This window comes from Scylla paramamosain, chromosome 3 (assembly GCF_035594125.1).
Source record: "Scylla paramamosain isolate STU-SP2022 chromosome 3, ASM3559412v1, whole genome shotgun sequence".
Lineage (NCBI taxonomy): Eukaryota > Metazoa > Arthropoda > Malacostraca > Decapoda > Portunidae > Scylla > Scylla paramamosain.
In genome coordinates this window covers 22,577,657-22,591,943 of record NC_087153.1, presented here as the reverse complement: position 1 = coordinate 22,591,943, position 14,287 = coordinate 22,577,657, and the positions used below count along the sequence as shown (strand labels likewise).

The 14,287-nt window shown below is 35.7% G+C and overlaps 1 protein-coding gene across 32 annotated transcripts in view; it reads left to right on the top strand.

The window, feature by feature from the left end:
* Positions 1-14,287, top strand: part of LOC135092846 (ubiquitin-associated protein 2-like) — a 138,828-nt gene that overhangs the window by 99,094 nt on the left and 25,447 nt on the right. For 31 of the 32 annotated variants that reach the window (XM_063991799.1, XM_063991773.1, XM_063991777.1 and 28 more), the window contains one exon: positions 740-976. In XM_063991799.1, coding sequence (XP_063847869.1) covers positions 740-976 — 237 coding nt within the window. Of the gene's footprint in view, positions 1-739; positions 977-4,772; positions 5,078-14,287 lie in introns of all 32 variants that reach the window. The other variant, XR_010263145.1, reaches the window with a different exon arrangement.

The window sequence follows — 14,287 nt, the reverse complement described above, 5'->3', positions numbered from 1 at the left end:
GTGAGTGATGAATTATGTTGCCCTGTGAACTTTGAGGGAGGTGCCACTCATCAATAATCTTACATAGGTGTGGGGCAATTGGATGTGGTATGGGAGAGTCTTACTAAGAAGGAGTCTTGTTCTGAACCAAACTGTCCAAGTTATGTGACTGATCGCTATAAAGTGAGGGGAGTAGTACTTTCTCTTCTCAGGTAGGGGCCATGGGGCTAAGAGAATGGTGTGAATGAGTGTGAATGTGAAAGTTGTGTGCCTTGACTTAGCTGTCCCCCCTTTTGTGTGAAACATCCTTGGTATATATATATATATATATATATATATATATATATATATATATATATATATATATATATATATATATATATATATACACACACACATATATATATATATATATATATATATATATATATATATATATATATATATATATATATATATATATATATATATATATATATACACACATATATGTATGCACACACACACACATATATATATATATATATATATATATATATATATATATATATATATATATATATATATATATATATATATATATATATATATATATATATATATATATATATATATATATATATACATATATATATATATATATATATACATATACATATATATATATATATATATATACATATATATATACACACACACACACATATGTACATATATATATGCGTATGTTTAAGTAACCACATTGGACGTAACTCCACAGGGTGCTCAGGCAGGTGGGACTTACATCACCGCCACAGGCAATGCAGCAATGCCTCCTTTCTATATGTATCACAACATGGCAGCCGTCCCCAGCACATTCCCGCAGTATGGGGCACCCACTGCCATTATCCAGATTCCTCCTGTCACCAACACCCACACGGGCACCAATACTAATCAGTTTCCAACAGCCCCAAAACTCCAGTATGGCACTGGGAACTACTATGATAACTTGACACAGGTAAGGCTGTCAGGAATTTGTGATTAAGATTTTAGGGAATTTTTCTTTTCAGATTTTCATGATTACATTGCTTTTTTATTTATTATTTATTTATTTATTTATTTATTTATTTGCTTATTTTTAATTTTGATAGGTGCTGTACATTTTGGTTGTTTTTGACATGTGAAACTGTTTCTGCTACTGATGAATTGTTTGTAAAATTTGTGTGGTTGTTTAAACATGAAAACTTTGGTTTTCAATTACAGTCCATTGATATTTTTATCTTTTGTTCATATTTTCTTATGAAATAGATTCTAGAATTGGCACAAAAATAAATTTTCCTTGTGCTATAACAGTGTTCTAACCAATGAGATTTCTGTTTTGTGGAGTGCTGAAGTTTCTTTTATTGGAAAAGGGCTGGCAATATTCTTAAATTTCCAAGGAGGATTAGGCTAGCCTAGCCCACCCCCACATTCACTTAGTGCATCTTGTTAGTTGATCTTATGAGGTGGAACCAATGGGGAGAGGGAGAGAGGCAGTCTGCAAAATTTTTACAATATGTTCTAAACAATTCTAGATTCATTTCAAATTTTCAGGACTGATATGCTTTTTTCTAAATATTAACATTATGTATAATTCTAATGGTTCTTTAAAGTTGTTTACAATCTTCAAGAAGTGAACAGTGTTAGCCTTGTAGTCTGACAGTGGTCCCCTTGTTTGGAGGACAAGTTCATGGGTGAAGAGTGGGCTTTACCTTATTCTGAGGGGGAGAATTTATTTGAATGTACTTAAATGAATATGAATAGTATTAATGAAACAGGAAAGAAAAGGAAAATGATAAAACATTTTAAAAGAGTAGGACGGATAATAATACAAGACGTGGATATGAAAGGATCTGGGAAAGTGACTGCATGAATGGGAGTGAAAGTGATATATGATAGGAATCAGGAGGATTGGTATGGTGTGGTAAGGAAAAGGGATTTACATTTGCCCTCAGTAAAATAGAATAGTATAGAGAAACATGGATGGCATAGATCAAGAATAGTGAGAACAATGAAAAGATGGTGACAGGTAAATATGCATGCTTCTGAGTGTATGAATCTGTAAATGGAGGAAGTGAAAAAAAAAAAAAAATAGGAGATGAGGAGATTTGGAATTACGTGAATGAATGCCTCAGAAAAATTGGTTAAGGGCGAAGGGTAATTGTTGTTGAAGATATGAATGGAAAGATATTAAGTCATGAGGTTGTAGATGTTGTAGGAAAATGAGTAAATGAAGTGAATTAGAATGGGGAGCACTTGCTGAATATATGTTCAGAAATGAGTTTTTAGCTAACTCTCCAACATGAAGTTATTCATATATAGATACATATGGAGGTGGAGAGAAGAATGTGGTGAATAGAAGAGTGTGATTGAATATGCTCCATATTGAGAGATTAAGGAAAGATGTGTGAATGCTGATGTATTGAGAAGGTTGTTTGAAGGATTATATCATTTTGCTATAGCAGTAAAGATGAAAATAAAGGATAGGTAGTAGCAAGGAAAAAATTAGAGGTAAGATGAGCCACGCATTGGCTAGTGAAAGGATGGACAGGAAATACTTAATGGAGAGGAATATGAGAGAAGGGTAATCAGGAGCCTAAGAAAAGTTAGGGTGACTGAAAGGGATTAACCCTAAAAGAGGTGTTTAGTGTACTTAAAGCTATAATGACTTTAATAGTAGTAAAAATGATTAAAAGGGATTAACCCTAAAAGAGGTGTTTAATGTATTTAAAGGTTTAATGACTTGAAAATAGTAGGAAAAGTGTTAGAGTATAAAAGAACTGTAGGCAGGAGAAAGGGAAATGCATGATGGGTAGCTGAAATTGAGGCCATAAAAGAAAAGAGAAGAGCATATGGAAAAACGTTACAGAGAATGTGTGGCATGTTAAGGTTATTAAGGTTTTGTGGGTATGGTTTGGGTGAAACTCCATGATAATCAAATTAGATTTTATAAATATCAGTATAAACCAAGAATTTAAATCAGAATGACTACGTGGGATATGACAAACAGCACAAATTATCTGTAATCAGTTATAGTACTGTGTCAGTGATGCTACTGTGAGCTGATTCACCAATGATCTTACCTCTGCCACCGCACTTGCCAAAGAAAATTATTGCTCATGTCTCTTTTCATGACCTATCCTTCTTATGTGAACCAGTAACATTCATACCACACTCATTTGTTTTTAAATTACAAATACATTTGTCACAAATGAAGCTGGACCCCTTGTGCTCAAAATGAGCTTATAATAGGTGTCAGACATTGTTGTGGAAGTTCTGCTTAAATTAGTTGATTTGTGCTTTGGCAGCACCTGGCAACTTAGATGGCGTGTAAGCTACTCTTACACTTAGTGTAAGTCGGAGGTTGCATGTATGACTTCCCATTTTTGCACTTTGCCTTTTTTTCCCCATACCTAATTTTTACAAGGCTACAAAACCTTATCCATATATCTAGCATGGATTCCAAGCCACTTACAGTTGCAGAAAAGGGTTGTATTTGAGCCCTAAGGGAAGAAAAAATTCCATCAATGAAACATGCAGGCAACTAGGATGTGGCAAGGTGACCATTAAAAAGGCTTCTTTCTGTTGCATGCCACCTCCTGCCAAATGAAGTTCTAGCACATAAAACACACCCTGGAGTCAAGAAAAAGACTTCAAAGAGCACAGAGAGACTCATAATGATAGCTTCTAAGAAAAACCCACATTTGATATCCTGTTAACTGAAGGAAATATACCATGGTGATAGCTTTCAAGAAAAACCCAAATTTGACAGCCTGGCAACTGAAGGAAATGTACCATGGTGATAGCTTTGAGGAAAAACCAACATTTGATTGCCTGGCAACTGAAGGAAATGTACCATGAAAAACTCAAAAATGTCTTATAGAGGACTGTACAACATTGTCTGTTGAAGGACCTCAAGATTCCTAGCCGTCTTACTGCACACAAACTTCTCCTCACAGACAAGATGAAGAAAGAGAAATTGAAATTTGCCTTGGAACATAAGGACTAGACTGTAGACCAATGAATGGAAGGCATGTGGTCTGATGAAAGTACATTCCAGATACTTTCCTCTCATCATGTAAAGTTTCACTGCCCATCTAATTGTAGCCACTACAACCAGTGAATTACAGTACCAATCAATCATAGCCCTTCTGTCATGGTGTGGGGCTGCTTTAGTAGGGAGATGAATCAGGGTGGCCCATAATTCTTGCCGAAAGGTGTAACAATGAATTCTGAAAGATACAAGAAGTGTTAGACAAACTTCTGTTTGACAGCTTTGTTATTCAGGGGACTACATAAGTGGGTGTTATTGCGGTAATTTATTGCGATAATGATATCGGGTTATCGGTTATCCGATAATTATTTTTCCCACATTGTTGATTCATTGGTATTGCTGATACTTATAGTTCCAAACTAACGATAATTGATAATTTAAGTTTTTGGAACATGAGCATGTTGAAGTTTTTAACTTTCAAAATCAAATGTAGTTATTTTACTTAAAATAGTACTTTTCATTAGTGAAGAGACAGGATAAATGTTGAATTTGAGTTTTTCAAGATTTTTCTGAGTTTTCCAAGATAAAGATAAGAATAAAGATTTGGATTTATCAATTTGTTTTTATTTAAAGTATTAATATTGTTATCACTACTTTCAGAATTTTGAATTTATTGATTTATCAGTTATTGGGTGATAAATTTATTGCCAGTTATCAATTATTGGTTATCGTTATTGATTTATTGGTTATTGTAATAAATTTCTTTCATTATTGCACCCAGGTATGCATGGGACCACCACATTCATGCATGACTCAGCTCCATGCCACACTTCTAAAATAGTGAAAACATTCCTCAGAAAGAAAATATCAGTGTGTTGAATGGCCTGGGAATAGTCCTGACATTAACATTATTGGAAATGCATGGAAGGTAATAAAAGATAAAGTGGAGGGAAAACCCACATCTCTCCCACACTTGCAGCAGATCATTAAAGATGTGTGGTACAACCAGATGGATCTACAATTGGACTATCACAAAGGATTTCAACAGTCATCAAGGCAAAGGAAGATGTGACCAAATAGATAAAAGTACAAAATACACTTTTTTTTGCATTCATCTACAACATTTTGTCAGTGCATTGTTCAAATAGCAAGCTAATGGCATACCACTCAGTGTGTTGGGGATGCTCATTGACTTAGGTTACTTGTTAATGGTCTCTCTCTCCCATTTCTCTAGCTGTGAAAACTTAGTTTACTCTGGGTTGTAACTGTGATCGAGTAAAGAACCTTAGCAGGGAAAAGAGGGGCATGGCACATTCTGACACCCTCACAATTAGGATTATACCTTTTATAACAAGGCATCAGGTTCCAGATCACTGTGAATGTACACTGACATAGGATAAATGAAACAATGGCATTCACGTAAAAGTTGGTTTGCATCACCGTAACTTCGTTAGGGAATGAAAATGGAAGCCAAATTTTGTTTTCTCAAAATTAGGCATGATTAAATATAAAATGAAATTTTTATTTTCATTTTTGTTTGAATTTAATAAAACTTTGGGCTGTATAAATTCAGTGACTAAGAAAATACTGTAATGTTGCATATTTATAAAGGTGATATTTTCCCACAACATGAAAAAAAATTGTAACCTTTCAAAATTTCAAAAATTTTTTTGAAGTAATTGAAAACCTTGAAAAGGTAATCACACATGTTTGTTGAAATGAAGGGAAGAAACTTATGTGAACATTAGAAAGAAATAGTACAAAGGCAGTAGAAAATTTTTTTGAAGGAAAAAAAAAAAAAGATCACCTTGAATCCTTGAATTTATAAGATAACCATAGTACCATTATACACATGCTAAATCCTAATCATGACTGGAGGTGTGATTAGGCAAAATCTTTTTAAATTATTGCCTTAACATATATGTAAATGCCTTATTTTTTTTTCCCCATAAATGTCACATGTGTCAGAAGAAATGGAAGTGAGAACTGAGTTCAAATCTTTTAATAAGAAGAAAAAAAAAAAAAAAAAAACAATAATTGAATAAAATAAAAAAAGTAAAAGGAAAATAGAGTCCTCCCTTGTCATTCATGATCTCAAGATACATGGTTTTGAAAATCTGCAGCGTAGTTCATTCAATACATAAGTGAAGGGTTTCCAGTTTCCAGTTTCGTTTTACCACCCTTCTTGTCATGCTCCCGTTTATCCCTTGTTTTCATTGTAACTGCATCATAGTGATCCAATCCTTCAAACATTCTTTTTACTACCTTGGCATCCAATACATCTTTCTGTAATCTTTCATCAACTGTTATAGTTGGTCATTCTCTTCTGCTCACTAGTTTTCTCTCATATTCCTAGTGTACCTATTGATAATTTTATGTTGAAAGTTAGTTTTTGCTGGTAACAACGTCTGTTTTGCACATACACTCACCAGGTACACTCCATTTTCTTTTATTCCATACTACCATACCTGTAACCCTACTACTTTTAATCTCTCAATATATATATTATATATATATATATATATATATATATATATATATATATATATATATATATATATATATATATATATATATATATATATTATATATATATATATATATATATATATATATATATATATATATATATATATATATATATATATATATATATATACAAATAAATTAATTATTTTCCCCAATTTTTTTGAGTTACTCATTTAAGTAATTTAAGATTTCTTCATCTTTCCTTACTACCTGTTTTTCCCTCTTCCATATTTGCTGGTGCATACACTCAGATCCACATGTGCTCTTCCTGTAGGGACATCAGCCATTAGATATCTGTTGAAAGACTAGCTTTTGAATACAAATTGCATCCTTAGTATTAGAATGTTATTCTGAAAAATATGAGCAGAACTAAAGATTAAGTAAGTTTGGAAATGTTCCAAGAAATGCGCTGTTGGTGCCTAATTACTCCATCCCAACACTTACCCTAAGTTTAAAAAAACTCTAAAGAAATGCACTGTTGGTGCCTAACTACTCCATCCCATCACTTACCGTAAGTTTAAAAAATCTCTTAAGAAATGCACTGTTGGTGCCTAACTACTCCATTCTATCACTTACCCTAAGTTTAAAAAATCTCTTAAGAAATGCACTGTTGGTGCCTAACTACTCCATCCCATCACTTATCCAGTGGTGGGCTAGGCTATCTTTCCCTTTTTATAAAAGTGAATAAATATTTATGACCAGCTCTTGAAACTAGTTTTTGATGATTCATGATGTTTATTATCTTGTCAGTGTTTTTCTGTGGTGATAGCAATACTCTTGGTATGCAGGCTTTGTCACCTCATCAAAATAAGTAATTGGACCACATTTTTCCCTACATCATTCTCTCTTTCCCTTAAAACACATATTATTGTTACACTTTATAAATTGATTAAAAAAATTCCATATGGGCTGATTTTCTCACGGAGTTACTAGACCTTACTTTCTATGCTCCATATCTAACATATTGTGTCAACATTACTTCATACAGATGATAATAATTTGTAAAACCTATGAATAGAAAATAATATGTGCTTTCCCTTCCTCCTTTTAATGATTTCACAGTTAATGTAGTGTAAGATTTTATATATTTATATATGTTTTATCTATTTATTTAGTTGTTGTTGTTGTTATTTATTATTTTTACTTATTTGTTTTTTTAATTAATATATATATATATATATATATATATATATATATATATATATATATATATATATATATATATATATATATATATATATATGTGTGTGTGTGTGTGTGTGTGTGTGTGTGTGTGTGTGTGTGTGTGTGTGTGTGTGTGTATTTACCTAGTTGTATTTACCTAGTTGTATAGTACAGGGTCCGAGCCAAAGCTCAATTAGTCCTGTCTCCATACCTGAATTTGTCCAATTTCTCTTTAAACATGTGCACACTCTTTGCTGCAACTACCTCTTCTTTTAAGTTATTCCATATTTCAACCGTTCGATGTGGAAAGCTGTATTTCTTAATATCTCCCAAACAATGACTCTTCTTTAATTTCTTCATATGCAGTTACCCTGCCCCAAGGTAGAGTGCTTGTGTTTGGTGATAGTCAGGTTAGGCACTTAGATAGTGCGTTCTGTGCTAGGGATAGGAAGTGTAGGTCGAGGGTGTGTTTGCCGGGGGCCGGGATAGGGAAGGTAGCTGATAGGCTAGACACGTGCTTGGAAAAAGATGGGACCAAGCCCATTGTTTTTCTCAGTGCGGGAGGGAATGACCTTGGTAAGGTCAGGAGTGAGGAACTTATCAGGAGGTTTCGACAGGCTTTGGACAGGATTAGGGACAAGGGTGGGATCCCCGTGGTATGTGGTGTCTTGCCGAGGAGGGGAGTTGGTGCTGAGTGGCTGTCCAGGGCTATTACAGTGAATCGCAGGCTCGCGAATCATTGTAGGAGTAATGGATGGACGTTCATTGACAACTGGGACCTTTTCTATGGCAGGGACACCTTGTACGCCAGGGATGGAGTGCATTTGTCACGCCAGGGTGTTCGTGTTTTGGCCGAAACACTCGAGCGGGAGGTAACTGCACTCCAGCACTTTTTTCGTTAGTCGGGAGGGAAGAAGGGGTAGTGAGGAGAAGGCAAGGGGCAAATTAGTTAAATCTAGAAAGGAAGCTAGCTTAGGGATGGTGAGAAATAGCTTAAGTGTTTACTACACAAATTGTAGAAGTATTTTGAATAAAATAGACTTGCTTAGAGGAATAGCGAGTGTAGAGAAATTTGATATCATTGCTTTAACTGAAACTTGGTTAGATATGTCAGGAAAAGTATTTAATCCAGAGGTTAAGATAGATGGGTATACAATGTTCTATAAAGATAGAGAAAACAGGAGAGGAGGAGGTGTCGCGTTATACGTTAGGGACACATTACAGTGCTGTATGAACAATAGAATTAAAACAGATAACAAAGCAGAGTCGATATGGGTAGATATTAAGGAAGGATCGCAGTCAGTAGTACTAGGGGTAGTTTACAGACCACCGACCAGTACAGAGGAAATTAACACCTCACTGTGGCAGGAATTAAATAGAGCAGGCAGGTACAGTCAGGTATGTGTGGTAGGAGATTTTAATTTTAGGAATATCTACTGGAGTCTGATTGTGGGTAACAAGGAAGCAGAGGAATTCCTTAAGGTAATTCAGGATAATTTTTTAAAACAGGTAGTCGTAGAACCCACAAGGGGGAATAATATTCTAGATTTAATTCTTACTAACAGGGAGGAAGCAGTCACGCAGGTAGAGGTTGGAGGACAGCTAGGTAACAGTGACCATAGGGAAATTAGGTACAATCTAGAATGGGAAGAAACTGTTAGAAATAAAAACACTAGTAAAATACCTGACTTTAGGAGAGCAGATTTTGAAGAATTAAAAAGGTACCTCCAAGGAGTGGACTGGCAAAGGATGCAGGGTGAGGTCAGGTCAGGGACGGAGTTCAGAGAGATAAGGCAGGATGAGGGAGGTGAGGTGAGGCTCCAGAAGGGAGGAGGAAAGAGGAAGGGGGGAGATAGGTGTGAGTATGTTGGAATGTCAGGTCATGCTGAAATGAGAGAGGTAAGGTCGAGGCGAGTTGATGAGGGAGGGGAGAGGAGGGTAGGGAACGAGATGAGGGGATTAGGTGAAGTAAATGTAGATGAATTGTATAAATATTTCGTAAAGTTCATACAGGTCAGTTAGCAAATATCCCGTATAAAACAATAAGATCACAAAAAAATGACCCTAAATGGATGACTGCTAGGTTAAAGCATTATATAGGGCGTAAGAGAAGTATATATAAGAGATTAAGGGCAGGTGAGGAAGTTTTAAGGACACAGTATAATGAATTATTTAGAACAGTCAGGAAGTTAACGAGGAAAGCTAAGGACAATTATGAATTAAAGGTAGCCAGCCAGGCGAAGACGGACCCCAAGGGATTCTATCAGGTATACAGGACGAAAAATAAGGATACTGTAGGTCCATTAAAGGCAGCAGATGGGGAGCTGGTTAGTTCTGGGGAGGAGATTAGTAAACTTCTGAATGATTATTTTTTAACTGTCTTCACTCAGGAAAACATGCAGGATATGCCAGATAGTGAACAGGTGTTTAGAGCAGATGAGTATGAGAAGCTGACGGATATTTCCATAACTAGGGAGATAGTGGAGCAGGAGATAGATAGGCTAAAAAAGTTCAAGTCACCAGGACCTGATGAAATATATCCCAGAGTACTGAAGGAATGTAAAAAGATTATTAGTGAGCCGTTAGTTTCTGTCTTTAGGAAATCACTGGAGTCGGGTGAGGTACCAGTAATGTGGAGGCAGGCTAATGTAGTACCCATCTTTAAGAAAGGGGATAAAACTTTAGCGTCTAATTATAGACCTGTCAGCTTAACTTCAGTTGTAGGTAAAATGTTAGAGTCAATAATAGCCAGGAACATTAGGGAACATTTAGACAAACATAACTTGATAAATCAGTCACAGCATGGCTTCACGAAGGGGAAGTCTTGCCTGACAAACTTGTTAAGTTTTTACAGTAAGGTGTACGAGGCAGTAGATAATGGTGATAGTTATGATATCTTATATCTGGACTTTAGTAAAGCATTCGACAAGGTGCCCCATCAAAGGCTCCTGAGAAAGGTTAGGGCGCACGGGATAGATGGGAAGGTGTTAGGTTGGATAGGGTCATGGCTTGGTAACAGGCGACAGAGAGTGCTAATAAACGGCTCGAAATCCGAGTGGGGTCATGTCATTAGTGGGGTGCCACAGGGATCAGTATTAGGGCCATTATTATTTCTAATATATATCAATGACTTGGATAGTGGAATTAGTAGCGATGTTAGTAAATTTGCGGATGACACAAAGATAGGTAGATTAATTAGGTCAGAAGCGGATGCCATCGCCTTGCAGACAGACTTAGATAGAATGAATGAATGGACGGATAGATGGCAAATGCAATTTAATATCAATAAATGCAAAGTGCTTAGCGTAGGTAGAGGAAACCCACACAATAGGTACACATTAAACACCCAAACTCTGGTAGGTACAGGGTACGAGAAAGATTTAGGAGTTATAGTTAGCTCTGAACTCCGTCTAGGGAAACAATGCATAGAAGCCAGAAACAAGGCAAATAGGGTACTAGGATTCATTTTTAGGAGTGTTAAAAGTAGAAGGCCGGAAGTAATATTAAAATTATACTTGGCGCTGGTCAGACCTCATCTAGACTACGCTGTGCAGTTCTGGTCCCCACATTACAGGAAAGATATAGGTCTATTAGAATCAGTACAGAGGAGAATGACTAAAAGGATACAGGGGATGAGGAGTATTCCTTACGAAGCGAGGTTGAAGCGGTTAAATTTACATTCTCTAGAGAGACGTAGGTTAAGAGGGGACCTGATAGAAGTCTTTAAGTGGTATAAGGGTTATAACAAGGGAGATGTAAGCAAAATTCTTAGGATCAGCAACCAGGGTAGAACAAGAAATAACGGGTTCAAGCTTGAAAAATTTAGGTTTAGGAAGGAGATAGGAAAAAATTGGTTCTCAAATAGAGTGGTAGATGAGTGGAACTGACTCAGTAATCATGTAGTTAGTGCTAGGACACTAGAGAGCTTTAAGAGAAGATTAGACAAGTTTATGGATGGGGATAACAGATGGAAATAGGTAGGAGTGTTTCATACAGGGACTGCCACGTGTAAGCCTGGTCGCTTCTTGCAGCTTCCCTTATTTCTTATGTTCTTATGTTCCCCTTGTACGTCTATCTCCTTCTTCCACTTTTACAACTAGGTCATCTCTGTCTATCTTCTCCATGCCATTTACTAATTTGAACATTGTTATCAGGTCTCCTCTTTCCCTTCTTTCTTGCAGTGTTGGTAATCCAATTTCTTCCAGTCTTTCCTCGTAACTTAGGTCTTCCAATTCAGGTATCATTTTCGTAGCTGTTCTTTGTATTCTCTCCAATTTCCTTATATCTTTCTTTTTGTGTGGAGACCATACCACTGCTGCGTATTCCAGTTTGGGGCGTATCATGTGTGTTATGATTTTCTTCATCATTTCTTTGTCTAGGTAATTAAATGCCACCCTGATATTTGCTAGCAAATTATATGTAGAGCCAAATATTCCATTGATGTGTTTTTCTGGTGAAAGCATGTCTTGAATTATTACTCCCAAGTCTTTTTCTTCTTTGCTCTTTGGTATTGTGATACCTCCCATCTTATACTCCCATGAAGGTCTCCTTTTACTTCTTCCCACCTCCATTACATGGCACTTCTTTATATTGAATTCTAATTTCCATCATTTACTCCATTCATAAATTCCATCAATATCCCTCTGTAGTTCCTCACAATCCTCTTGGTTCTTTATTACTTTCATCAATTTTGCATCATCTGCAAACATATTAATGTAGCTATTTAAACCCACCGTCATATAATTTATATAGACCTGAAACATTATAGGTGCCAACACAGACCCTTGTGGTACTCCGCTTGTTACTTCGCAGCAACTTGATTTATTATCTCTGATTACTGTACTCATTTCCCTACTTTGGAGATAATCCTTCATCCACTTAAGTATTTTTCCTTTTAGCCCTCCTCGATGTTCCAGTTTCCATATGAGACTTTTATGTGGAACTGCATCAAAAGCTTTTTTCAGATCTAAATAGACAGCATCAACCCAACCATCTCTCTCTTGTAGTTTATCTATTACTCTTGTATAAAAGCTCAGTAAGTTTGTTACGCAAGATCTCTCTTTCCTGAAACCGAATTGTTTTTCTGTTATTATATTTCCTTGTTCAAGATATTGCATCCATCTGTTTTTAATGACTATTTCACAGAGTTTACTTACAATACTCGTGAGTGAGACTGGTCTGTAATTCAGTGGTTCCATTTTATTACCTCCTTTGTATAACGGTACTATATTTGCTCTCTTCCATTCCTTTGGTACTTTTCCCTCCTTTAAAGAACTGTTAATTATCTCCCATATTGGTTCTTCCAATTCCTCTCTACATTCTTTCAATATCCATCCATTTACTTCGTCTGGTCCCATCGCCTTCCTAGTATCTAGCTCTTCCAGTAGTCTTTTAATTTCTTTTCTTTCCACTTGTATGTTTGCTATTCCTTTATGTTGTTCCTCATCTCCCAGTGATGCAAAGACAGTTTCTCTTGTAAATACAGACTTAAAGCTTTTATTCAGTATCTCAGCCATCTCTTGTGTGGTTTCATAAATTTCTCCATTTTCCTTCAGCTTTGTAATAGTATCTCTATGCTTTATTTTTCCATTTACATATCTATAGAAAAGTTTGGGTTCTTCTTTACACTTTCCAACTACATCCCTTTCAAAATTTCTTTCTTCTTCTCTTCTTATTTTAACAATCATTTCTAGCTGTCCTGTATTCTTCTCTATTTATCTCCATTGTTTCCTCATTTTTTTCCATGCCCTCTCCTTTTTCTTTTTTGCCTCTGCACACTTTGCATTAAACCACACTTTCTTATTTTCTTTTACCTTATATCTTGGCACATATCTTTCAACACCTTCTCTAAACTTGCTTAAAAACACTTCATATTTTTTCTGCACCTCCATACCTCTTAATAAATTATTCCAATCAAGCTCTCCGTAGAATTTCTTTAACCCTGTAAAGTCTGCCTTAGCATAATTTTTTCTCTCATTTTTATATTCCTCATTGAATTTTGGCACTTCTTCTTTGATCTCTATCTCCATCTTCACATGATCACTTTTTCCCACTGGACACAAATATTCTATACTTGGTTCATTTTCTGGCTTTTTTGTAAAAACCAAGTCTAGTAGTGATGGTTCATCTTCCCCTCTGTACCTAGTATTTTCTTTCACCCATTGATCCATCGTGTTTACCATCATAGTCTGTAAAAATTCTTCACTCCATGTACTGGCAATCCCTGTCACCTCCATCTCCCCCCAGTTTATCTCTTTGCTATTAAAATCTCCTACTAGTAACACCTTGGTTCTTATCTTTAGCATGTCATCTATACTTTTTATGAACTCGCTTTGCATGTGCTTATAATCATCAGTCCCCCAAGTGTTGGTCTTTGGAGGCATGTATGCAACAATAATTTTTCTGCTTTCTTGTCCTTGGATCTTGATCTCCACACTCAATGTTTCTGACCTCCCTTCACCATATTCCACTGTTTCTATCAAGATGTTTTTTCTTACTAGAATCATCACTCCTCCTCCTCCCTTATTCTTTCTGTCTCTTCTCCATGTGTTATATTCTTCTTCAAATTCAACATTAATCTCCCTTGTTAGTTTTGTTTCCGTA